The sequence below is a fragment of the Anastrepha obliqua genome, chromosome 3 (genome assembly GCF_027943255.1).
Source record: "Anastrepha obliqua isolate idAnaObli1 chromosome 3, idAnaObli1_1.0, whole genome shotgun sequence".
Taxonomy (NCBI): domain Eukaryota; kingdom Metazoa; phylum Arthropoda; class Insecta; order Diptera; family Tephritidae; genus Anastrepha; species Anastrepha obliqua.
The window spans coordinates 95,197,953-95,223,560 of record NC_072894.1 but is presented as its reverse complement, the minus strand read 5'-3'; the positions used below and the strand labels follow the sequence as shown (position 1 = coordinate 95,223,560).

Sequence of the window (25,608 nt, the reverse complement as noted above, 5' to 3'; positions counted from 1 at the left end):
GCATTTTCTTCAGAGGATTGTCAAACAAACCTTTAGCGTTTAAGAATGAGGTATGGCGTGGAAGCTAATTATCAACGGAAATACTTGCTGTCCTATTTTGGGGATGAAGAAAAAACACCACTTGTTATTGGGAAAGCCTCACAAAGCAGTCAAAACCTTCAGGGTACCATGAAATGCCGTACATCCGTTACGAAATGGCTGAGTCAATTCACTTAATGGTAACATAGGTTCCTGGCCATTATGACATTGAGGATAACTGCAGAGCCGATGAACTAGCAAAACTCGGCACCAAATTGACCGATGAGTACAATGGTATACCCATATCCTTGCAAGCATGTAAACTGCTTGTCTTTGAGGAAATTGAGAGAGGAGCTAATGAAAGATGGCGTAATGAAACCACATGCAGAATGCCCCGGCAGCTGTGGCCGACTCTCAATGCTAAACGCACGGAGCTTCTCCTAAGACGAGATAAGCACAGTCTTAGCACACTGATTTCAGTTATAACGGGGCATTGCCTAATCGGCAGGGGCGCCCAGGTGTGTGCAAACACGTGACTTCTTCAGAAGTTGTTTAGATGAGGAAGAGACGATCCCCGACCTCTTGTGTCATTGTTCTGCTCTACTCAGACGTGGACTCACCATTTTGGGTAGACAATCCTTTAATGAATTGGAAGTCCTCAGCTCTGTCGGAATCAAGGATCTTATAAAATTTTCGAAGAGTACGCAAAATGTCCCATAGTGGCCAACCGCTTCAACCTAAGCTAACCTATTGGGAAAGCTGCTGGTCCAAGAGCGTTTGCGTCAGTTGAAAATAAAATACTTCCAATAAATTGGCAATCAAATAAGAAGGCATGAATGACACGAGAAGTGATGACACAATGGATGATGGAATTCACGGAAAAATTTGCTAACAAAATAGCAAAATATTTCTGTACCACTCAGAATCCCAATCTCATGATGTATGTATGTTTAAAGAATATCAAAATAATTTCCCTACCGAGTAATACGACCTCGGTTTGCCAGATTGTAGATGAAATTGAATCACTGTTGTACATACATGATTTTTGAAACTCAGAATTTTTACCTAAAAAATGAAGTAAAGTGAAAATAAGTAGAGCCTACGTCATCTATATTATAAAGGTGAATGTCTGTACGTTGTCCGCGCATCACTACGAAACGACAACACCCAATGACGTAAAAATTTTTATACATTCATAGTTTCACCCGATGAAGGTTATAGGCATGTTTTTATGATGGAACTCCCTACCCACAGCCCCCAGGCCGCGCCACCACTCTCATTCGTCACTAATAATTGAATATTTGCTTAAATTTAATCTAAAAAATCTTAGTTTTTCCTATTTCCCACTATTTATAGCACACTCGAGACTTCATAATCCGCATTAGATGTTCAACTATGACCCAAATGCAAAGTTCGAAAACGGTTTGAGATAGAAAATTAATAAAAATAATTTTGCTTGATATTTTTCTGATTGGTTGTTTTGATTTTATTCAACGAGGCATAGCAACGGATGCCGGGTATTGTAATATTATGGTTATTAATAAAAAATTATTTTCTATGAAATTGTTTGTAATGCTTTTATATACATATGCTAAATCCTTCAAATCCCCTACGCGAGCGGGGCCGCTGGTTAAAGCTAGTTCGCTATATAATAAACTTTTATATGAACTAGAGTTGGTATACTGAGGACCGGTGTTGCCTCTATGAGTTCTTCAAATATATTGAAATTACATTTATCATGAATAAAAATTTCTGTGGAAGTTCTTCCATTTTCTCTTTCCCCTTATCACAAACGAACTTCGAAAAAGTGAAATTGAGTTTTGGGGATAAATTAAGTATCACAAATGTAAAAAAAGAGAGAAAGTGATGGCATTTTCAAATGAATTTTCTGTCAGCAAAGTGTGAGATATTTATACACAAAAATTTAAGATTTTAAATTTTTCAATGGAATAGCTGAAAGCTAAAAATTTGTTTTAAGGTCAAAAACTACCAACAATGTTTCAAAATTAATGCATGCGCTATATGGCGCACAGCACGGATTTCGTTTTTCTTCTGGTTTACATACATGTATCCACTTTGGACATAAAGTGTTTAACAAATCTTATGTTTGACAATCCAACTGGGATTGCTTTACCGTAAATATGCCTCCTTAAAGCTTTTGCAGTTAGCTTGGCTTGATAACGCTTGCTATTCACTGTAACGTCAGCTTCTTCTTCATTTCGAAAAAAATAAGTATCGGTGACGCCGCCAGTACGAGCAGCCGTACGGGGCCGTAACGGAGCCCAAAGAAAAGAACGTACACCGACATATAAATTTCTGTTAGTAATGAAATTTCCCGGATGTCTTGGAGCAAACTCTGGAATTGCAGCAGATTAACGATTCAGTTATTGAGGTTTTTCTTCGACTTGGTTGGTGCATGCATTGATTGTTGTGAATTACTCTAGCAGATTGATTTCATTGTTCTTCACAGAATCTCACGTTTTCAACGGCCGTTCTAGATAGACAGATAATAATTCGCTAGCTCCAAGCGCCATCTTAAAGCGAGTAGATATTGAGTTTTCATCATCAAAATCCGCATTTCAATCCATGTTTGATTCTTAAGATAAAGTATCAAGTAATTTGTACTTATAATTTAATCTCTAAAATTTTATATAGGTATATCAGTGAAATGCAATGAAATGAAACTACCCCTCACCACACAAATTAACTGCAATCTGTCCGTGGCTCTCATTTTTAGGAAATCTTTTAAAAAATGTGTCTTTGAACGAAATACAAGGTGACACAAAATTAATCATCCAATTTTGTTTTTGAATAATGTTTTGATTAAAAACTGTGATTTTGAGAGATAGATATCTTTATTTTGGCCTTTACCCGCTCAAATGCTCAAATTCTTACATACAAGTCGACGTTATACAAAAATTATCTTCAAATTATTAAAATTTAAATAAAACTACATATTTGTTGTTTTATTTGTAGAAAAATGGGTCGGAAAGCAGAGCTTAGTTTAGAAACACGAGCAGTCATTTTAGCGCTACATGGAGAAGGCTATTCAACGCGAAATTGCTTCGAAATGTAATGTCTCTCAAAATGCTGTCATGAGAACGTTACAAAGAAAGAGCGATACTGGGTGCAATCAGAATCGTCATTGTTCTGGGAGGGCTAAAACTACGTCAAAAGGAGAGAATAAGTTCAAATGTCTTGTAAGCAAAAAAAATCGTTTTCTAACAGCCCCTGAAATTCGCGAACAACTCAATTCCTCGCGAGAGGCTCCAGTATCTGTTTCGACGGTACAGCGACGACTAAGAAACTACGGCCTAAAAGGGTGCGTCGCCGCCAAAAAACCTTTACTTCGAAAGCAAAATAAAGTAAAGAGACTTAATTGGGCTAAAAAACATAAAGAGTGGGCAACTGAACAATGGTCTAAAGTCTTGTTCACGGACGAGTCCAAATTTGAAAATTTCAACAAACGACGCCGTCAATATGTTCGTCGTTTTGTCGGTGAACGCATGATGAACCAATGTGTTGTTCCCACAGTTAAGCATGGTGGAGGGTCAGTGTTAGTCTGGTGATGCTTTGCTGGAGACAAAGTTGGAGACATTGTGCAAATTGAGGGTATCATGGACAAAAAAGTCTACCACAACATACTTCAACGGCCAGCTTTTCCGTTTGGGAAAAGACTTGTGGGCAGCGGTTTCGTTTTCCAGCAGGATAACGATCCTAAGCACACTTCAAAATTTTGCCAGGATTACATTGCAGCCAAAGAAAATCAAAAACCACTCAAATATATAGAATGGCCTCCTCAGTCGCCGGATTGTAACCCGATCGAGTTGCTGTGGGAGGAGTTGGACAGAGAAGTAAGAAAATTGCAACTTACTAATACAAAACAACTTTGGACATTTCTGCAAAACTGCTGATATCAAATAACAGCAGAATGTTTGCGTAAATTAATTGATAGGATGCCCAGAATATGCGATGCTGTAATACGAGCAAAAGGCGGATATTTCGAGGAATCGAAAATATGAACAACTACTTGCGGGTTTCTTCAAAAGTTAGCATATTTTGTATTAAACACAATTACTTTCTGTAAAATAACAATATTAAAAAATATTTGACGAGGAAAATCACGATTATTTGAAAATTTTTTACAATTTTTCAAGTGAACCCAAACTTTTGACCGGTAGTGTATATTGCACGCGAGACTTTTGGCAAGCGGCGAGGTAAGACACCCATAGGTTTTAAGGGGGAAGTCTACTGTGACAAGGGAAAAAACAGGCTTATTTTCCGGATTTTATTTCTAACAAAATATTGCTCGTACATAAAATCTATTTAAACTCTTATCTTTATTATATATTTAAGTTCTTGAAAAAAAAAATTTTAAGTCAAAATATTCAAAATGGCCGCTGTGGCACTTCTGCAAGCGCAGGTCCGCTTTTCTATACGGTGTACACGATATCTCGAGTTCTGATAAATGAATCAGCTTAAAAATTTAATTATATATTCTCTGTAATAGTGTCTCTCGTCTGACATAGGATTTTTTTGATATCGTTATTTGTTAAATTGTTATAAACAATAGTAACATCAATTTTAGGCAAAAAAAAAGAAAAAAATTTCAAGAATTTTTTTTTCAACGCCAAAATTTTTTATCGACATAATCCTACGTCAGACGAGAGTCAATACTATGTATATGATAACAATATTTTGTTTTTTTGTTTTAGATCACCGAAACGTAAGATTTCATGTACACCGTTTAGGCCCCTAAGAAAAGCGGACCTGCGCTTGCAGAAGTACCACAGCGGCCATTTTGAATATTTTGACTTAAAATTTTTTTTTCAAAAACTTAAATATATAATAAAGATAAGAGTTTAAATAGATTTTATGTACGAGCAATATTTTGTTAGAAATAAAATCCGGAAAATAAGCGTGTTTTTTCCCTTGTCACAGTAGACTTCCCCCTTAACGCCCAATTTTCTCAAAACCATGACTTGATGAGCACTTTTGTTCCACGCACAAAAAGACATCGGAAACCAATATCTGATAAAAAAAACTAAGAACCGCAAAGTTTTTGACTTTTTTTTGCATATCTCATCCGCTGCAAATGGCATTAGGTATTAGAGGTGCTATATATAGAAATTGGTGTGCAAAATGAAGGATACATCCGAAATTAAATTTATTGTTCAAGCCTAAAAGACAGTTTTTAATGACCTCTACTCCAGGAAATCTTTGATACTAATTGCTTGCAAGTGCATTACATTTTTTATAATAATTATTTTAGGCTGTTTTAAGAATATTATAATAAAAAAATTGCTTGAGAGACAACCTGCCAGTTTGAATCAACTTCGCCATTCAACATATGATTTTGATGCTGGCGCAATCTTCTTTTCGATTAGTTTTGATATTTGAAGCTATTGCTATTTTTCCTTGTTACTGTTTGTTTTTTCTTAATGTAATTTTCTAGTAACGTTCTTTAATTTTTAACGTAAATGACGTAAGAAAAATTCGCCTGAAAGGTTTAGGATGTCTGAATACCATTTTTGCCTTCTCCATATCTTTGGTATATATCCAAGTGTATTACTTGTGCTGGAAATCCTTATGATTGGCTCTTGAAACAGGGCAATGTCTATTTGGAGCCATGCCGGGAAGATGCCATCAACTATAGGTGATTTTAGTGAGTCGAAACCCGTTCAAATCTTTCTAACTTTCTTCACTAATATTCACTTTCGGTGAAGGTCTCCTTTTCTGAGGTTCGTCGATGATATATTGCAACTCTTAGAACACTTTATGTTATAGAGTTTAGAAGCCTTCCTGGTGCGCTCAATGTTTTTGCAAAAACTTCTGAAACTGTTACTTTCCTTTTGCCTTACAGGTGTAAGATAAATTATAAAGAGTGATAACGCGTTTGTATTCGGATCTGTCACTAATCCGTTTTGATCTATTATGAAGACTGCGAGCGGTGGTTCTCAGTTCATCTAGGCCATTATTACACCAAGGAACGTCTTGGGCAGAATTTATTGTACTTATTGGACAACTGTTTTCATATTTATTAATATTAGCTTAAGCAGTACTTCCGCGAGTGGTTTCTAAATGTAAAGTTCTTCTAATATTCTCATCTGATAGGAAAATAATACTTTGATATTTTCAACAACTCCACAACTCTTAAAAAGGCAAATTTTCACTTCAATTTTATTATAAAAAAATCTAAAAAAAATTTTCATACAGTACACCGTGTTACAGTAAAAGTTATCCATGAAAAATTACATATGCACGCGAAACTATAGATTTTAATAGCAATGCTGCATTCTCTGTTTTTCATTTTCTCATCAATTCATTTTTCTAGTCACCCTATAATATTGATATGGATATCAAATGAAAGTGGACATAAACAGTTATTAACAAACTTGTTTGTTTACTTTTCCCGAAGACAAATACAACACAATAATTCCCTTTGAAAAATGATGTATCCTTAAATATCATCGAAAATTCTCATGAACTATTTTGGAAAAATTTTATGCTTTAGGTATATATACATATGTAATAATACATATTCGTCTTCATTCTTCGATCTGTTTTATAAAAGGGTAAGTTAAATTTTCTTGCAATGGATGCCATAAAACATCTACTGTATTAGTCCTGGCGAGAAGTCTACTGCAAATCAAAATGACCGCTGGCAATGGCGCTCTATTATTCGTTTGCGAAAAGATTTCAGTAAAATACAGGAAAAGTAGAGAGTCGAAGCAGATATTTGACAAATAAAAGAAATGAGCCATCCGTCTTACACTCTTGACCTGTAAAGTAACTTTTGCAATTCTTGCAAATCAAGAACAAATATCCCTACAGGGGCATCAATGTAATTTCAAAATGTGAAAAGCTCTAAAGCCCTCAAGAACTTATTACTAACGATTGTGTGAATTTTTGCCATAAGGTTATAGTTAAATTTGGTTGTGCGTTCTATGCATGTTTTCGAGTTTAAGTTCCAAAACTTTTCGGCAACACTAGCTTATTTACTTATATTTCCTTTTCACCTCTTTGCTTCATTAGACTTGGCTGCTGCACGATATTTTATTGTGTTGCATTTGAGTATGCTACGATTGCCTTCCGGCAAAAGTCTTTTATACTTTACGCCCTCAAACTCTTTTCACAAGTTTTCTTTGACAAAGTTTTACAATCACTTCACCACTAACATAGATTCTGTTTCTCCACTCCTGTTTTATCCAAAAATCTCCGCAAATCTTCGAATCCTATTACAAAGTTTTTAGACACCTTCATGTTGAATGCTGCCGGCTTCTTAGTTCACTCAGAAGCCATTCTTGGCATAACTCACATTCACATTGCACACACGGCATTTATTCATACACGGCTACTCACATACAAGCACACATATGGAAATGTACATTATGGTGAAAACATGTGTCAGTGGTTTAGTAATGATAAAAAAAAATTGATTACATACATGATTGGTCAAAATAATAGACACGTGGTATTTTGGAGCAGATTCTTAAACTCCGAATAAACGTTTAAAACTTGATGAAACTTTGTAGAAATTTTATATGTATATCTTGTAAAAAGTTTGAAACTTCGACTAATATGATATTTGTTTCAGAGCGAACTGTATTTTTATAAAAAAAAAACAAAGAAAGGAGCAAAAACTGGTCAAAATATCGCATTTATATTATTTTGGCCAGGGTTATACATACCGATTTCATTGATCTTCGCAAACAGCCAACTTTTCGAATGAGACCGTGTCTACTAGAATAACCAGGAGCCCGAAATAATGACCGCCCAGAAATCTGAAGCTCATTTTTTGAAGTACAGGATAATCAAGCACTACGTGTTACATAGATTCTACCTCATCGCTATAGCACAACCAAGTATTAAGTAATTCCCCGTTATGTTTGATAATAGTCCGCATATATACCGTAAAATATTTTTCAAAATAGTCAATTCCACTTCAGAAAACATAAAATGTATTTCAGAATAGTCAAATCTACTTTTAAAACCATGAAATATACCAACAACTGTCGCTTTTGTTCGACGAAGTCCTTTGCTTGACAATGCCCGGACCAAATGTAGCTGGAATGGCATTATTTGTCTTCAAATACAATTGACTATTCTGAAGTATATTTTACGGTTTCTGAAGAACTTTAGGAAAAGGTGTAGAAAAAGTCATGCAATAGAAATGCAAATATGAAAGTTGCAGCCTACTGAAAACCGCAGATTTTTTAAGGAACATTGTATGATTCAAATCTACTGCTTTAATATTGTGAAAAGGGATGGTAAAAATTAAAACTTCTTATTAAAAGTTGAATAGATTTTTAATTACAGTATTTTTTAGCAGGTTTTTTTTTAAATATTAAGTAGAAAATACAAATTTGTAGTCATTTTGGTCACACCCAGTACAATGTGCGCTGCACAGTGTTTCGACTATATACAAGTCAGTGGAAAAAAGTCAAAATCAATCAAAAATTATTTTACATTTCCCCTAATAGCGAATACCCGTCAAAACGGAGTTGATTCTGTCAAATTAATATCCTTATTGGCTAACGTTGGACACAAAAATTACCCATTGTTTATCAGATTCTGCTTTGCACTATAAGAAATACGAAGATTGTACTTAAAAATTACAGATATAGATATAAATATTCTCACTACACTCATTTCTCAGGTGATTTTTCCAATGCTGGAAAAAAATTTTCCGTGAAATTACGCAAAATGCAGTGGTATATCGAAAAATTAAGAAAATTCAAAACTACATATATTTGCAGAGTAGCATGAACTTGTAAAAATATATTATATTATATATTCGGAGACTGCATAAAATCCTCTAACTCATGTTAATAATCTAAAACATTCACATTTCCAAATATACTTTTTCATGAAAAAAAGAAAAAAATACATAATAAAAATATTGGCGAGAAAAAGCCATGCCACTAAGAAAATTGTTTAGAGTTGAAAAAATAATACTTGGTATTGAAGGGCTCCCAACTAAACGTAACTAAACTGATTAGTCAATATCGCACCAATTCTATTGATCCTTTGAAAATGTACCATTCCAAGAGAGAGGGGTGAGTAAATGATATGAAATTATCTATTTACGACTACTACTTTACTCTCTTTCAGATAAACAGGTTTCTCAGGATATCAACTGTCACAATGACTTTTTTCACCTGCCTTTACATAGTTGAAACACTGCGCGGTAGGAAAAAAATCGGTTTATTTTTAAGTGAAATTCGTTTTGCATTGCACTGTGCATAAATAAATACGTATGTATATACCTATACATATTTGTATGTATATACTATATAACATAATATCTAGCGGTGGTACTTCGGCGCTGTTTGAAGAAAAGACAAGGTGAGCAAAAAACACTTTCTTGTGCCGTGCATTAAAATGGAATTGGGAATCTTAAGGAATAGGGATTTATTAAGGGTTCATTCATTATACCTTTGTGCAGAACATTGAAAAGTATCACAACTACTAAAGCTAACGCACAAACGTGAACAAACACATGTTTTTGTTCAAGTAAATGTACATAAGTCGAAAGTGTAATGGCAAATCCAATTATGTGTATATGCATGTATGTGTATAAATGTATGTTAAGTAAATTTGTGGGTCAATGCCTATAAGTTCTAGCGTCTTTATATTTTTCTAATCACAAAGGCTTCCATGCCACGCATGAAAGGAAATATGTCGTATTAAACTCGTATGTAAAAGCAAGATGCCTAAGTCGCACTACCTTCACACGTTAATATGTTCTCTCGAATTTATTGAACGCATTTTATGCATACAATTTTCTGAAGGTTTGCAGAAGGTCAGAAATAATTTCCCCTTCCAGGCTGGGGTCGTAATCTTATGTTCAATTAGGTTAGGTTATGTGATTTACTCCGTAGGAGGGAAGTGGTATACTTCGGCAGGAACATACGTATGTACATAAAAAACCATTCATTATGGTGCCATAAACTAAAAAGAGGGGGAAAAATGGAAGGGGTTTCTCCCTTTATATTCATGTATTTATATTTTTGTAGCATTAAGATCTATATGGAGCGCATATTTATTACATAGACGTTTGCTTCTGGCGTTTGGTTCTTTATAGCCATAATTAGTTCTAGTTAGAAAAAACATTTTTCTATCACTTTGAGTTTTGTGCCCACAGAAGGTTTCGAACCTGGACTGCACCGAATAGTAGTCACGCATCATTTATCATTTCAGCACTATTTATCATTTAAAATTTGCAAAATATACCCGTAATAAGAGAAAACGCTTTGGGAAATAAAAATAGTTAAATAATAAATGCACCTGATATATACATAAATACATAAATTGAATGAGTTTAGTAAACTATTTTTTAGTGAACCCCAAAGCGGTTTTTAAGCTACAGTGATCACCAAAGTTAAAGTTAAATTAAAGTTTTGCTATCGAGCTCCGGAGCGGTCGAGCGCTCTTCTGATTCACTTCAAAATTTCACACATTATTTTCAAGATATTATACTTTAACAAAATGGAAATTCTGACTACCCCCAACCCTTTAAATAGTGCATTTAATTAAATGCAATTAACACAGAGCAAACGATCCCCGTGCTTACCTGTGGTTGCGAACTATAGACGGTAAAAACTACTGATATTAATAAACTAATTTGAAAGAAACATATTGCGAAAAATATATTCAATCATGAGCTGAAAGTATTAGCAAAAACCGAAACTCTGATAAGATTTAGAAAATCTCAGGGGATAAGACAGCTCAGACACGTGTTTAGAATGGCCAAGGGGAGAACAACTAGAAAGCCAGTTGAGTTACGCCCTGCTGGAGGCCGAAGAAAGGAACGCCCCAGAATGAGATGGCGCGAAGACGGGGAAGTTGACCTTGAAAAGATAAACGTGCGGCGGTGAAAGGAGGTAGCCTTAGAAAGCGCAAGGTTGTGAATGAAGCAACGGTTAACAAAGGACTGTGATGCTAAGAAGAAGAAGAAGGAATGCACAATCATATGGGTACCAGGCCACAGAGGTTCACTTGCGAAGTAGTGGATGCATTGGCCAGAGAGGTGGCGGCCTTACTATTAATAGCGCCTAAGCCCTTCCCTGCTATGGGACAACACACCATCAAGGGGGAGTTTAAAAGAGAAGAGCTATGGATGTAAGATGGAACCAAGCTATGGAGCTTGGCAAAGTGCCTAGCGGGCCATAAGCGGGTATACTCAAAAAAGGCTCAGGCTGTTCATAACTCTCCCTAAAGGCAAATTGAGATTATTCACTGGCATTCTCACAGGTCACTTCTTGTAATATGGAACACTGACTCCTATCGTTTCTGCGACCAGTCTTCGGAGACTACAACACACCTTCTCGAATGCAATATTATAGTGAGAAGAATGATTACATACCTCGCTCGTATGTGGTCCGGAAGAAAATATATACGCTTTCCCTAACCCAGTTCTGTTTTAGGTTTATTAAGGAAGCTGGGTTCGGATGAGGTAGTGCAACTAGTAGTGAACATAAAATACCGTAAGTCGTGTAAGCCCAATTCTCATTCATTTTTTCATTCATTTGGATTCTACTATATATTGAAAGAGAAAAGATGCGCATTTGAGGTTTTTTGTTCGGTGGAAAATTGAGGGAATCGTGAATTTTGGCCAGGTTGGGAAACTTGATTTTAAAACTCCATAACTCTGGGTAGATACATTTTTTTAATAGCAATAATTTAATAATTATTTCAAAAATAAATATAAATAGTATAATAGAAAAATATTGAAAAGAATTGAATATTGAAACAACTGGTCACGAGGTTTGACCAATTGTTATAGGCGTATTTCAGGGTTAAGCATAGTGCACTAAATAATTTACGCAATAGTCAGATAGCTAAAACCGAGTTTTTGAAAATCAGTCTTGAAGACAGAAATGACTAAGTCCAGAAAATGTTTATTTCTTCCATATTTCAAAAAACATTTTAAAAAACCGGTATCTCTTATTTCTGATATAAAACCGAAATCATGTTTCGACTAAAGCAAAAATATGTCGCTACATTTTCCTTTGTCAAAATCTGATCAGTTTATAAAAGAATGTTCCATTTACTGAAACTCATTGAGGCAATGAAAATATTAAATGGGCGCAAGCTTTTAAAAGAACAAAAACTTCTATGTTAAATTTGGTAAGACGACATATTTAATTTTACGCATCATAAATTTCAGATATTTTTTTCATATTAGGCGGAAATTGGAAAAGAAATGAGTTTTGTCTCCCTCAAAAACTCAAAACTGATGCACAAATCATCAAAGATACAAATCCATTCAATACATATGCAAATGTATGAAATGTTTTTGTGCAAAGTATAATATGAAATGAGTGAGTTATTAAGAACAGATGTGAACAAAGGCAGATGGGGCAGGTTTGTTTAGGTAAGAGTCGTACATAAATTTCTTATTAATTTTTTATCCATCAATGTGCACATATGCTACTACATACATACATATTTATATGCTATTATGCAGACCAAAAGCCTTAGTAGACGTATAAAAAGCATCCATTATGCTGTTAGGGTAAATAAATAAGGCTTACTGGCAAATGTAGGCCAAAACAAATATACTTAACTAGTTATGTATGATTGTATGTATGTAAAGGGGTTTTCAATTGGCGCGCGTCGATTTTGGCGCCCTGTGGCAGCCATTTTGTTTTGGTGACATATGTCAAATCTTTTGTTTATTATGTAGTTGTTTATGCCAAATCATCATGGCAAATTACACGATTGAACAGCACGTTCAAATGATAAAAGTTTATTATCAAAATGAGTGCTTATTAACGCAAACGTTGCGCGCATTGCGCCCATTTTTCGGTAGACGTGGTGGCCCTTCAAAGTCGACTCTTCAACGTTTGGTGGCCAAATTTGAGACGACCGGGTCAGTAAACAATCAGCCAACATCCGTACGTTCAAGGAACGCAAGATCAGCCGAGAACATTGCCGCGGTCCGTGAAAGTGTACAGCAGAACCCGAGGCAGTCTATTCCTCGCCGTGCACAAGCACTTGGCCTTTCGCAGATTTCACCCGTACCTACACCCGTACAAGATCCAACTGACCCAGGAGCTCAAAGTTGATGACCATAGACAACGCCGTTTGTTCGCTGACTGGGTTTCGAATCATTTGGAAGAGAACCCCAGTTTTGGGCGAAAAATCATCTTTAGTGACGAGGCGCATTTTTAGATGAATGGCTGTGTTAACAAACAAAATTGCCGTATATGGGACGATACCAATCTACACAAGGTTCACCAGGTGATAATGCATCCTCAAAAAGTTACCGTTTGAGTTACCGTTTGGTGTGGATTTTGGGCCGGCGGCGTCATTGGTCCGTACTTTTCTGAAAACGACAAATCAACAGCGAGCGCTACACAACGATGATAACCAATTTCTTATGGCCCATATAGAACCATATGGACCTAGACGACATGTGGTTCCAGCAGGACGGCGCTACGAGCCACACAGCAAACGCCACGATTGACATTCTGCATGAACGATTTGAGGGTAAGGTTATCTCTCGCAGGGGTGATGTGAATTGGCCACCAAGGTCATGCGATTTGACCCCGCTAGACTTTTTCCAGTGGAGTTTCTTGAAGTTTCAGGTCTATGCAAATAAACCACAATCGACCGATGCTCTACAGGTGAACATATCACAGGCCATCGCTCAAATTCAGCCGGATCTATGCGGAAAAGTCATTGAAAATTGGACCACTCGGATCCGTTCCACCGTAAGAAGCCGAGGCGGGCATTTCAATGATGTCATATTCCACACTTAATGGCATATATGCGCCTTTCAAATAAAAAAATAATTTTGTCAATAACTCACACACAGCTTGTTTTATTCCATTTCAACATCTACCCGCCCTTATTGAAAAACCCTTTACAAGCAACTGCGAGTAAGGCATAATAGGAATGGAGTGAAGTACAGTTTCAAGTTCACATTGGATTCTACTTCCAGGAAGAAAACATAATTTCACCCTGTAATGTTGGCATATTCCTTGTCTACGAATGTGCCGTAGGATGTGTGGTGGACAACAGCTTAGCCATTGACTTCATGACAATGCTTGACAATGACCTCATTTTTTATGTAAAAACAAACCAAAAAATGGGCTTGACTGGCAATAATATTTGCTTCATTGTTGCTTTCCTGTTTGGTAACGTTTTGCTTTACTTCATTATTATTAAAATTTTTTATGGGCATGTGAATAAAATGAGCATTTATGTATTGCTATTATCCACACCGAGAGAAATCAAGCCCAATATTTAAAATAGTTGATATGCAATTTATATTCTAGACTGGAACCTCAAGGGAGGCGCAGACGCGGAAGACCAGGCGAAAAGTTGAAGCTGATGCAAGAAAACCTTCCTGGAGCCAAATTGATTACCTAGCTCTAAATAAATCAAATTACAAGCTGTTTATTTAGGCCCTATGTTCCACCTAGCAACTATGGGAAAATACATATAATTTATATTCCATAAAAAGGGCAACAGATTTTTGAAAGCAGATTCTGTCGTCAAGGGTATGAGAATAAATTCCAGTTGAAATAAAATAAATATTTCAAAGAGCCGAATTTCTTGTTGATTTTCTATAATTTTTTTCTCTGAAGTTGTTGCGTATTTTCTTCATAATATAATATACATATAACGAATGGACATCGTCAAGGAAGAAAATTACCAAAAATCTATGAAAATTTTGCACGCCTTCAAATTTGCATTTTATTGTACTAACATTTAATGGTGTAAAGAACTCAATTTTTATTTTTTAATACTGACTAAAAGTCTTGAAATTATTAGGTTTAAAACTTGGATTATTATGGTCTTTGCTATAGAATCAACATACGAGGGTTCCCTTTAATATTTTGCGCCTTTGCAATGCCACGAGTGATGAGTAGTAATTTGCATTATTTTAGAAAAGTTTGGTATTTTTTAGCATAAACTTACATATAATGTTTTCACTTACGACTTTTATTTGTTCTTTATTCAGTGAGTTTAAAAATTCAACTCGCCCAAAGATGGAATTAAGTCGTTAAAGTTTTCGTGCGATGAGTTATGAGGATTTTCGACTTTCTAGTCTCAGACAAGAACTAATCACTTGTGCACAGCGCGGCTTTTAAGAAGAACAGTTCGCTTTTGTATGAGCTTTCTATATTTTTTCGATATTTTTTTACGCGATTACTTTATTAAACGATTTTTAGTAAGTTATGTTAACAATTTTTCTGAATTTTTTGTTTGCACTTCGGCAAAGGTGAAAAGCTGAGGTTTATGTTTATTTCATGCATATTTTAACAGCAAATTATTTGTGAAAATCGGTTGTATTGCCTTCAAAACGTCAGTTGAGGCTTATACGGCTAGTGAAGTTTACCGATTATCTAACTTTAACGCAAACCAGAAATAATCTGCAGCCAGATATATTCGCACATACATACATACTTATATGCGTTTCAGCGATGGTACACAACAAACCATTTATATCTCAATACAAACAAATGTTTGTGGTAACATTTATCAAGAAGCCAAATGTTTATTTATTTAAATACAAATAAAGACGCTGCGCCGTTACGGAATGAAACGGGGTGTCATTTTTGATGCCAAGCTGTCGAATCGTGTTGACTTCATTGGCTCCAAAGCATGTGATATGCATGATTTTGTTAAAATAAATTCGAGAAAATCGAAAGAACGCAAAAAGTATTTACCAAATTCGTTATGAATAAGATTGATTGGCCAAATGATTCTCCCCATTATATATAGCGACGGAAATTGTTAGGCCTAGGCATTTTCTGATTCTTATACATTTTTGGTTAAAATATTATTAATGGTTACATAAATTGGAATGAGCCGACCAATATCTTCCTAACTGACATCTCGCCGCATTGTCTAAGAAATAATCACTTGTTTGTTCATTCAACTTCTCCTTCTTCTTTATTTCGCAATTCGATTTCAAATGTAGGCGATCATACAATTTTATATACATAAATTACATTAAAATTTTGCATTATATGCATGCTTATTTTACTTCTAATTTTTTTAGTTACACTTTCTTAATATTAGCCATTTTTTTGAAAGGGGTGTAAGTTTATTTTCACAAAAAATTAGTTAAAGATAAAAATTAACAGTTTTTACTTATCATAATTTCTTTAGTGCATTTTTATAAGTGAAGCAATATTGTAAATTACATACTAATTTTTATAGTTTCCCGGAATTTCGGGTTTTCCCCGTTTATGATAGAATATAAAGCCATCCACGGGTGCCCAAAAAATTGCTTCTTGTTGATTGAAGCATGTACATAGTAGCCTACAGCGATACGTGCACTGGAAAAAATACAAATTTTATATTTGCTTTCATGCGGTTAAAGTTGTTCAGTCCGCCAAAAACGGCGTAGAAATTATAGATGATAAATTCTTATGTTCTGGGCACTCTCATCTAAAAAATGATGCCGATTTTGGAAGTACCGAGAGTACTATATGAAATAAAAAATAGTTTAAAAAAACTAAAAAACACGCTTTTATTGCTAATCAAACTAAAAAGTAGAAAATAAATTTTAATGACAAAGGGACCTATAATGAAGTAATAATTCAAATTAGAGTTAAAAGGGTGGGATGCTTGATATAGTAAATATAATATTACAATCATTCTATTCGCAACTACCTACGTACAGAGGGTTATGAAAATGAAGCTTTTTTAGTTTTTTTTTTAAACTATTTTTTATTATGAATGAAAATTATTATTATCATTGCAGTCACTGAATAAATGATTCCGATATATTCGTGTTATATTTAATTCCTTTCTTATCGACTGTGAGTGTAAAGCTATGCAGTTATCGGCGGTGATAAAGAAGTAATCGGGATGAAGAACTTATTTCGTGGAGGGAGCCTAAATAAAGATTTTTCATTTTACAACCAAATTCACCTTACTTTTTGCCCACAGTAAAAAAAAGAAAATATTAATCGTGGCAATCCTAATATGGATCATGGAAAACTTTTATCAAATTATTGCATTGTCATCGGTCCTTGATAGGTGTGCAAAATTTCAAGTCGATCAGATTTTTAGAAGCCAGTGAAAATTAAGCTCAAAGATTCCGTTACATACATACATACATACATACATACATACAACCCGAGCTAATAAAAGTGTGTTAAAAAGTAACTTAGCCTAAATCTTAAAGACGATGGAAAGCATATTGGACTATTTTCTGGCGAATTTGAATTCATAATTTAACTGGTAGTTTGCTAATGCGTTGTACTATACACCGCTTAGGACCCATATTCCACATAGGAACCATGGGGGAAAAATATATAAAACGAATTCTGATGTCCCCCAATTTGGGTCGAACGAAAAATCCCACTTTGACCCATTTAGAGTGCTCCAATCGAGTCCAAATGTATGACCGCCCCCCTAACTTTGGACGGCCGATCCACCCATGCCAATCGCACACCCCCTGGAACTCCCCTGGGGGTTTCCCATACAACCATTTCAAAATATCACCTTTACATGAGAAAAGAAACTAAAAAGTTCGACCCAAATTGGGGGACATCAGAATTCGTTTTAGAGGTTTTAGAGGTATGGTTCCTTCGGCAAAGTTTCTTATTTTGATCCCTAAAATATGATTTTCACAGAACAATGGGCGATTTTTTTGCCGCCCCACAAATCGACCCGGCCTAATATATATACATTTATAAGGTCAGACAGTTTTCAGTTGTTTTTGTAAAAACAAAAGATAGAACACGAACTGGTTGGCCTGAAAAGTGAACTGGTAGTATTCTATACGTAGTTTACAACTAGTATTTTTCCCTGCAGTGTAGCTATGTATAAGTATATACTGTTTTTGTTTGAAATCAACGCAGGAACCGGTAGTGTATACATATATGGCTGAGTGGCCGCACATCCGTTTGTCCAACATGACAATGACATGGCAAGCGAACACAAGTGCTGCGCTTCACAGCGCACCTACCCGCTCGCTAAGGCTCGGTGAGCTTATTCATATATACATACTCATACAACCGCAAAACAGACACAACTTACATATAAATGTGAATTGTCTTTTTCATTTAATTTATGATAGCGGCTGCCAAATGGTAGGATGCTTAGCTACCGAGCGGTTGGAGCCTGAAGGTTTTGGAAGAGCGTGACCACTGTAATTTCCCCAATTTCCTTTTATTCAAAATGGGAAACCATCTTTGTTGCTCGTTACTCGATCTACATATAAATGTCTACATGCGTGTATAATATGTATATGCATATGTATATCAGTGTACATATATATATACCCATACACGTCATAGATATATATATATTCACACATGCACGCCTAAAACTATTATATTGTTTTTGTGCCCTTGGCACAGTTTGGTTGGTTCTTTGTTTCATTGCATACAATGTGTTGCTTTTGCCATTGCCGTTGCCTTTGTGTTACTGCCAGGCGCGTGACAGGGCACATCAAATCACTGCTACTTCTAAGTCACTGCTAATGCTTATTTTGCCGCTTCGTTGATATCCTTTCTCACACAAAGGCCGACAGGATTTCCTTTGAACTCTCCAAGCGCTTACACACATTGGTGTGCATATGCCTGTGCGTGTGTTTGTAAATATTTGTGTGGACCATTTACCTTTAAGCACGTTCAGCATGAGATATGGGATACCAAGCCATAGGAGTGACAATAATATTAATTTTAAATGCGAAATATTTAGTATATTATACTTTAAATGCTTCTTGGAAATATACTTAAAATTAGCGTTGATTGTCAAACATTACTTCTCTATGGGTGCTTAAATTGTCAATCTTTACGAGTATTATGCGAATATTATCCTTGTACCTGTAGGGTATGAATAACTTTGGATTAGGAGAAAAATGGCTAGGGAGAGATGTGATTGTAAAGTTTTCAATATATTTAAGTAAATATGTATATTATATGTATATAAATGGCGCTTACACCCGTCTTGGGTGTTTGGCCGAGCTTTTCCCCCTATCTGTGGTGTGCGTCTTGATGTTCTTCCACAAATTGAGGGACCTGCAGTTTAAGCCGACTACAAACGGAATATATTTTTTATGAGGAGCTTTTACACGGCAGAAATATGCTCGGATATTTGCTGTTCAAAAGTTAAAGAGCTTTAGTAAATAATATTCGGCAGTTCCCGTGTTTGAAGTTTTCCTGTAAATTAAGAATGTAAGAGTCAGTTTACACGCTGACTCAGGGTGAAAAGTCATACGTGTCGAATTTGGTAGTAAAAAATGTAGAGAAATCAAATGGTCATCAACGCACGGTCAACGAAATAGGGTTTTTTTTTGACATTTCGCTTTTATCGTATTCACATTTTCGTACTTTTACGAACGAATAACTAAAGAAAATTGCCCGCTTAAATAAGAAAATCACGCAAGGAAAGACACAAAGAGTAAATGTATGAAGATATTCGAAGAGTTCTTTAAAAAATAATGCACAAAGAACCGAGGCTGAAAATTTATTGGATAAATTGGCTCTAAATTTGATGTGCAATGCCGCCCGTCATAGCCAAAAGAATTTCCTTAAGAGTAAATCTACAAATATTTGTGTTACATATATTTATGTAGTTCGACACTTAAAAAAGTGTTGTAAACTCTTTTTGGTCGCAAAGAAATACATTTTAAAAGAAAATTAAAAACTAAATACATTTTATTTGTTGTGTTTTTTACTCACCCGAATCCGGCGCATGGCCTGTACAATCTCGGCGCGAGTATTTGGACGTGAAACTTCCTCCCAACCGACAAACTGCAAGAAGGAAAGAGCAAGAAATGTAACAATGAATTATTTATGAGCTGAAAAGGCGCAAACTTCCACATTCTAAAAACACATACACACATCTCCATATAAATGATTAGAAGTACTAAAAAGCAACTTATGTATTGCATAGTGCTTAACTTTAAAAGGGCTAATGGTGAGTGTTTTTAGAGAGAATCATTTTAAATATTTATTATTTCTCATGCATACACAGTTGCGGACAAAAAAATATTGATACTAGAAATTTGAGGATATACATATATATTTACACACACTTTGGTTTTCATCATTACTTTTCTCTATGTTGCCACAACCAATCGACAATTTTGTCGAATTGAACAAACTCAAAACTTCACAATAATTTGGCTACCACATTTTACAAAGCACACATAATAGATAGTTTAAAATAATGTTAGATAAAATGTGTTTACGTTCCGTTCTTAATTTTCTCTAAATCTACCCGACCTCCGAAGAAATCTAAATAGATCTTGTGGTGTCAAGGAGCGAAGGTGGTCGCTTTGTAACACATGAGTGCCAAAGACCTCAAGCCTGAATCGAGCGAAGGCCGGGCAGACGCACAGAAGGTGGACCACCGTCTCATCCTCCTCTTCACAGGCTGGGCAGAGTGCACTGTCTGAAATGCCCACCTTTTCCATGCGCTTCGCCCATAGAATGTGGCCCATCATCAGTCCAACCAGCTACCTACCTACCTACCTACATGAGATCTAACATCAGTTTTGTCCATCTGCAGCTTCTCACAGCCTACCAAGCTCGCTTGTGGGCTAAAGTAACCCGTTTGCTAATCGTGGATTTGATGGCTGCAAAAGGTAGTGGCAGAAGGGACTTTGGTCTCAGAGCCCTTCCTAGCTAAAGGGATACCCTCGAATCCCGGGACCCATGTTGGCATCAGAATATTATGTCTAACGACATAGTTCAGCCTGGATTTAAAGAACTCAACTACCCTCGGATTGATTGGAGGACTGTCTAAGGCCAAAAGCGCAACTTTGCTGTCGCTGCAGACACATACAGATCTGCCTCTCCACCTGTTTGCCACTACAAAGTTCATTGCTTCTTGAACAGCATACACCTCCGCTGTTGGAATTGTTCATTCTACATTTTTACTAGGCGAAGAGCTGCTTTCACCAGTATTCCTCTTATAACTGTCAGGAAATATACAACAACAACGAAACATCCTATATATAATAAATAAAAAATGTAAGTTGCAAATTTGCAAATAAGGTTTAAAATAAAAGAGGATGATTCAGTTTGCTCTCGAAAATTTTCTACACTGAGCATATGTATGTATATATATTTAACTCCATACATACATATGTACACTATATAAGTACTTCTCATTTCACCTAAAATTTTGGTATTTCGGGTATTTATGGTTCCATTCGATATTCAAAAAGTAAAAATCTCCGGTATGTTCAGCAATAATAAGTCAATTCTACTAGTTGTCCCACAAGGCTCAGTATTTTTTATATGCTAGTTTAAATATATATAAACTCCATTTTCTCCTCATGCTTCTTGGAAAAATTTAAAGCTTTTTCAGTTGATTTGGCAATCACCTACAGCACTTCTAATAACTTTGAGCTGGAAGATGACATGAATCATGATTTATACCTATTGAGGACTTCGTTTGTAGAACATAAACTAATCATTAGTGGCAAAACGAAGTTCATGTTTTTTTAAGCCAACGGAGGAGAAATGACCAAATCCAGATATATTTTTCATTCTTCAGATTGTAGAATACACGGTTTTCGTAGACATAATTTCCCACCCAACAGCTCTAAGGTTACTTACAATCCCAACCACAAATGCAGTGCAAATAATTTTAACATTGAGTTAGTGAATGAAAGATAGAACGGAGATTGGGATTGACAGCAATTTCAGCTGATGTGAACACATTCTGCCGTTGGAATATTGATTTTCATCGCCTTAGGAAGTATTATTTTAACTCCATGTTGCAAATGCTGTACTACGCTTTTTTCTATTCGATACTAGAATATGTTATTAGCTATCATGCAGAAGAATTTAATTAGCAAAATATTCAATGCAAATTCTCATGACATTGAATTTATTGTAACTCTTAAAATCCTTCTTCTGAGACATTTATGCTTTTACGAGGGTTTAAAAATATTTTGTATAAACTCCGGTTACATATAAACCCATTATTGCATTAAATACCATCTGAGCAGCAATCTACAAACTTTGGCTCTCGTTTCTGCCGTTAAGACAACGCATTATCGAAACGTCCTCACTTATGTATCATATAAGTTATTTCACAGTTTTAATCCTAATATACAAAACAAAAAAAATCTACGAGATTTTCTCCAGTAACTGAAAGCGCTTTTCCTAGATCTTAGCCACTATTAAGTCGAAATTTTGCTAAAACCAGTAATTGAATGAATTATTAGTTACTTGTAAATTTTTGGTTACTCTCTTGACCACTTATGGTCGGGGATTCACCTTTCTGGTTATGTTGCTAAATACATTATATTTGTTAATTCCCACCGCACTCATTATTGCAACTATTTACATACGTTGAAAAATACTCATGACCCCATATGACCGTCTTTTATCGAGTACGGTGCCGTAAATGTTTTACTTAGGAACGATTCGGCTTTCGTCTGAAATTTTGTTTATTTATTTTTCCTTTTTTTTGTAACTTGTAAGTAAGTAAAAAATAAGGTATTTGGAGTATTTTCATAGCACTTTCCTTTAGCTGAAACGATGTAGTAATGTCGAAAGGGAAAAATTGCACCCCAGCTCTTCGAAAAGCAATCATAGGATTGCAAAGAACCGGATTACTCTATCAAAGGTTTCAAAAATGGCGGTTTTCAATGCTTTGAAATATTTTTCTGTATATAAAAAGCAAAACGTTCCCAGAAAAAATAAAGCCACATTGATAGGATGATCGTTAGATTGTCAAAATTGGGTCCCAGTAAGAGTGGTGCTGACATCCATCCAAAAATTTTATTCACCTGGAAAGGCCAATAACGAAAATAACGCATGCGCCTCGACCGGCAGAAGTAAAGGTTCACGGTCGTCTGGAACGGAAGAAGCCATTGGTAACAGCATCGCATCTACAACGCGGAATTGAATTTGGACTCAAAATCAGTGGCGTTATATTTTATTCAGCGATGAAACGAAAATAAATAGAATTGGTCCAGATGGTAGGAAGTACATGCAAGCATTCGATTCCAAGTTCGTCTCACCAATCAGAAAGCACGCGAGAGGGTCAATAATGGTGAGGGACAACTTTTCGTGGAGCCAATTCATCGTATTGAAGGTAATATGGATGTGATCAAGTACGTTCAGATACTTCAAAATGTAATGCTACTTTTGCGAAAAAATTTTTCGATGACAATTCGATCACTGTTCTGGGTTGGCCACCTTCGAGTGCCGACTAAAATCCAATAGAATACCTTTGGAAATGCGTAAAAAATGCACTGAGTACGCAGAATATTACAAATTTGGATGAGTTAGTTGGAAATTTCAAGATAGCATATGAACCCATTACTGTTGAACGATGTAAAAGTGTAATAAATTCAATGCAAAACGTTGTGCAGCAGTAATAACGTAAAAAGGATTTTTAGCAAAATATTAACTTTTCCCTTTGGTCTGCATTTTTTATAATTTGGCTATTATTTTGTTTTGTTCTTAAGTATTTTTCTCAATTTACACTTTTTCTTCGAATTAAGAATAACTAGTTTAAATGACAGCAAAAACAAAAAACAGATGTATTAAAAAAGTTTTCTATGGTATCTGCAGAACCTTATTTGTACATAGTAACCACAAACATTTACGAAGGACGTAAATTGGACACATTCGAAAGAAAGAAAGTTATAGTTTCAGCCAAATTTGTTGTTACTCCAACAATATGGGCACTAAGCATTGATTAAGTTCGAGCGAACCTATTGAAAACTTCTTAACTACATATACATACGTACATATTTTTTCTAGAGAGATATATTACTATATTAGAACTTGAAAAATGTAGCTTGCCTGGTTAGATAACTGATAGATAGCTTTGACACTATCAGAAAGCTTTGACATTAGACATTATATGTAGAAAATGTGGGTGTATATACCAGTAAAAAAGTTGAACTCAAAACCAATACTTTAATTCTGGTGAGACGTATCGAAAATGAAAGCAATTAAATTTAGTGCACTTGATGAACACATTTTCCATAACATCAACATGAAAGTGTGGAAATAAGCAGATAAATGAAAATATCTCAACTGAAGAGTCATCGAAACGAAAAGTATGCAACAAGAAAATAAAAGATTGAAAAGGACTCTAAGAACAATAAGAGACGGGACCTGCATCCGCTCGACCGCAAAGTGAACCAAAAATAAAGGCAAATACCCCAACATCTACATTTCAATGAAAACTTTTGTCTCACAAAAACTTTATTTCCCCCTCAGAAATGAGAAGGATTAAATGTACGGCTTGAAAAGATTCAATTTACATGGCAAATGGAAAAGGGTTTGTATTAGAAAAGGGATTCAAGAAAAGTCAATTACTTATAATGGAAAAGTAGGAGAGAAGAAAAGTGATTTTGAAGGTAATGCATGACAAATGAAATAGTGAAGTAGGCTAAAAGGCAACAACGAGGGCCACTACCATTTCATTGTGTCGGAAAATTTGTGTTTGTTTTATTTATTTTAGAAGTTGTCAAAGCCTGGCACACGCATTTGAGTTAACCCTGCGTTAAAAATGGAACAGCAAAAGTGACTTAGCTTAGAGTGTGCCAGATTATGTGCTAGCATTTGCGTGATTTGCATAAATATTACGTGCTGTGGAAAGTTGGGAAGGATTTTCGAGAGATGTCTTCAGTGAGCCACATCTCATTATTTACACATTCCATTGGGTCACACTACGAGCATGAAACGAAATCCATCGGATTAAGTGGTTGTTCCATTCTATAAATTTCAAAAAATCAATTATTTTTTTGCATGACTTCACAAACACCTTTGTAGCTTGAAAATTACCTATTAAATGTTTTAATGGAGCAAATTATCTAAGTACTTATTATACATTTTGACCTTTGGCGCGACCGATGCGTTCCATGCCATAAACTTTAACTTTAACTTTACATAAAAGCTCTTTTCCGGATACTACATATTTCAAGTCGGTCAGACTCATGACTTAAACAACTTTTAAGCAATTGACTAGAAACCGTAGGTGCATATATTCAAAAGCACATTTAGCTTTGAAAATTCTGCACTTTTTTTGAAAGCGTCGCTCGCTTGGTGTGTCGAAAAAATGCAAGCAAAGAATAGCTTCTATAGCTATATGGATTAGAAATTGCAGGTACATCTGATCCGGCCACCATTTCTTCTACATTGCTTACAAAAAAAGTTATTTATACAATTTATGAGAGTCATCACCATCATCATTTGGCGCTACAGCTCTGTGTGGGCTTTGGCCTGTTGCACAAAATGTCTCCATTTGCCCCGATACTTAGTTAATTCCTTCCAGTTGTCTTTCTAGTTCGTCATGTCGTCTTCTTGTTTCGTCAAGCCATCTTGATTTTGGTCTACCTCTTGCATTCTCATGGTATGACCTTAGTCTTTGAACTTTGATGAACCGCACAACATTTTCTCCTCTTATAAGTTTGTCCAGTTCATGTTTCCATTTCGTGTGCTGTTTTCTTTGACTGCGCCAAAGAATAGCTTCAAAATTTTTCTCTCGAATACTTGGAGTTTGTTTTTGTCTTTTTCACTTATTGTCCCAGACTCCGATCCGTAGCAAAGAACTTGTCGGATTATAGATTTAAATTGGGTCGTCGCGGACAGAGTCCAACATCTCATTAGCATGCGATGCTGCTTTTGGCGA

General features: G+C 35.5%; 1 protein-coding gene across 1 annotated transcript in view; it reads right to left on the bottom strand.

The window, feature by feature from the left end:
• Positions 1-25,608, bottom strand: part of LOC129242124 (capon-like protein) — a 126,807-nt gene that overhangs the window by 3,870 nt on the left and 97,329 nt on the right. The window contains exon 3 of the mRNA XM_054878682.1: positions 19,680-19,751. Coding sequence (XP_054734657.1) covers positions 19,680-19,751 — 72 coding nt within the window. The remainder of the gene's footprint in view (positions 1-19,679; positions 19,752-25,608) is intronic.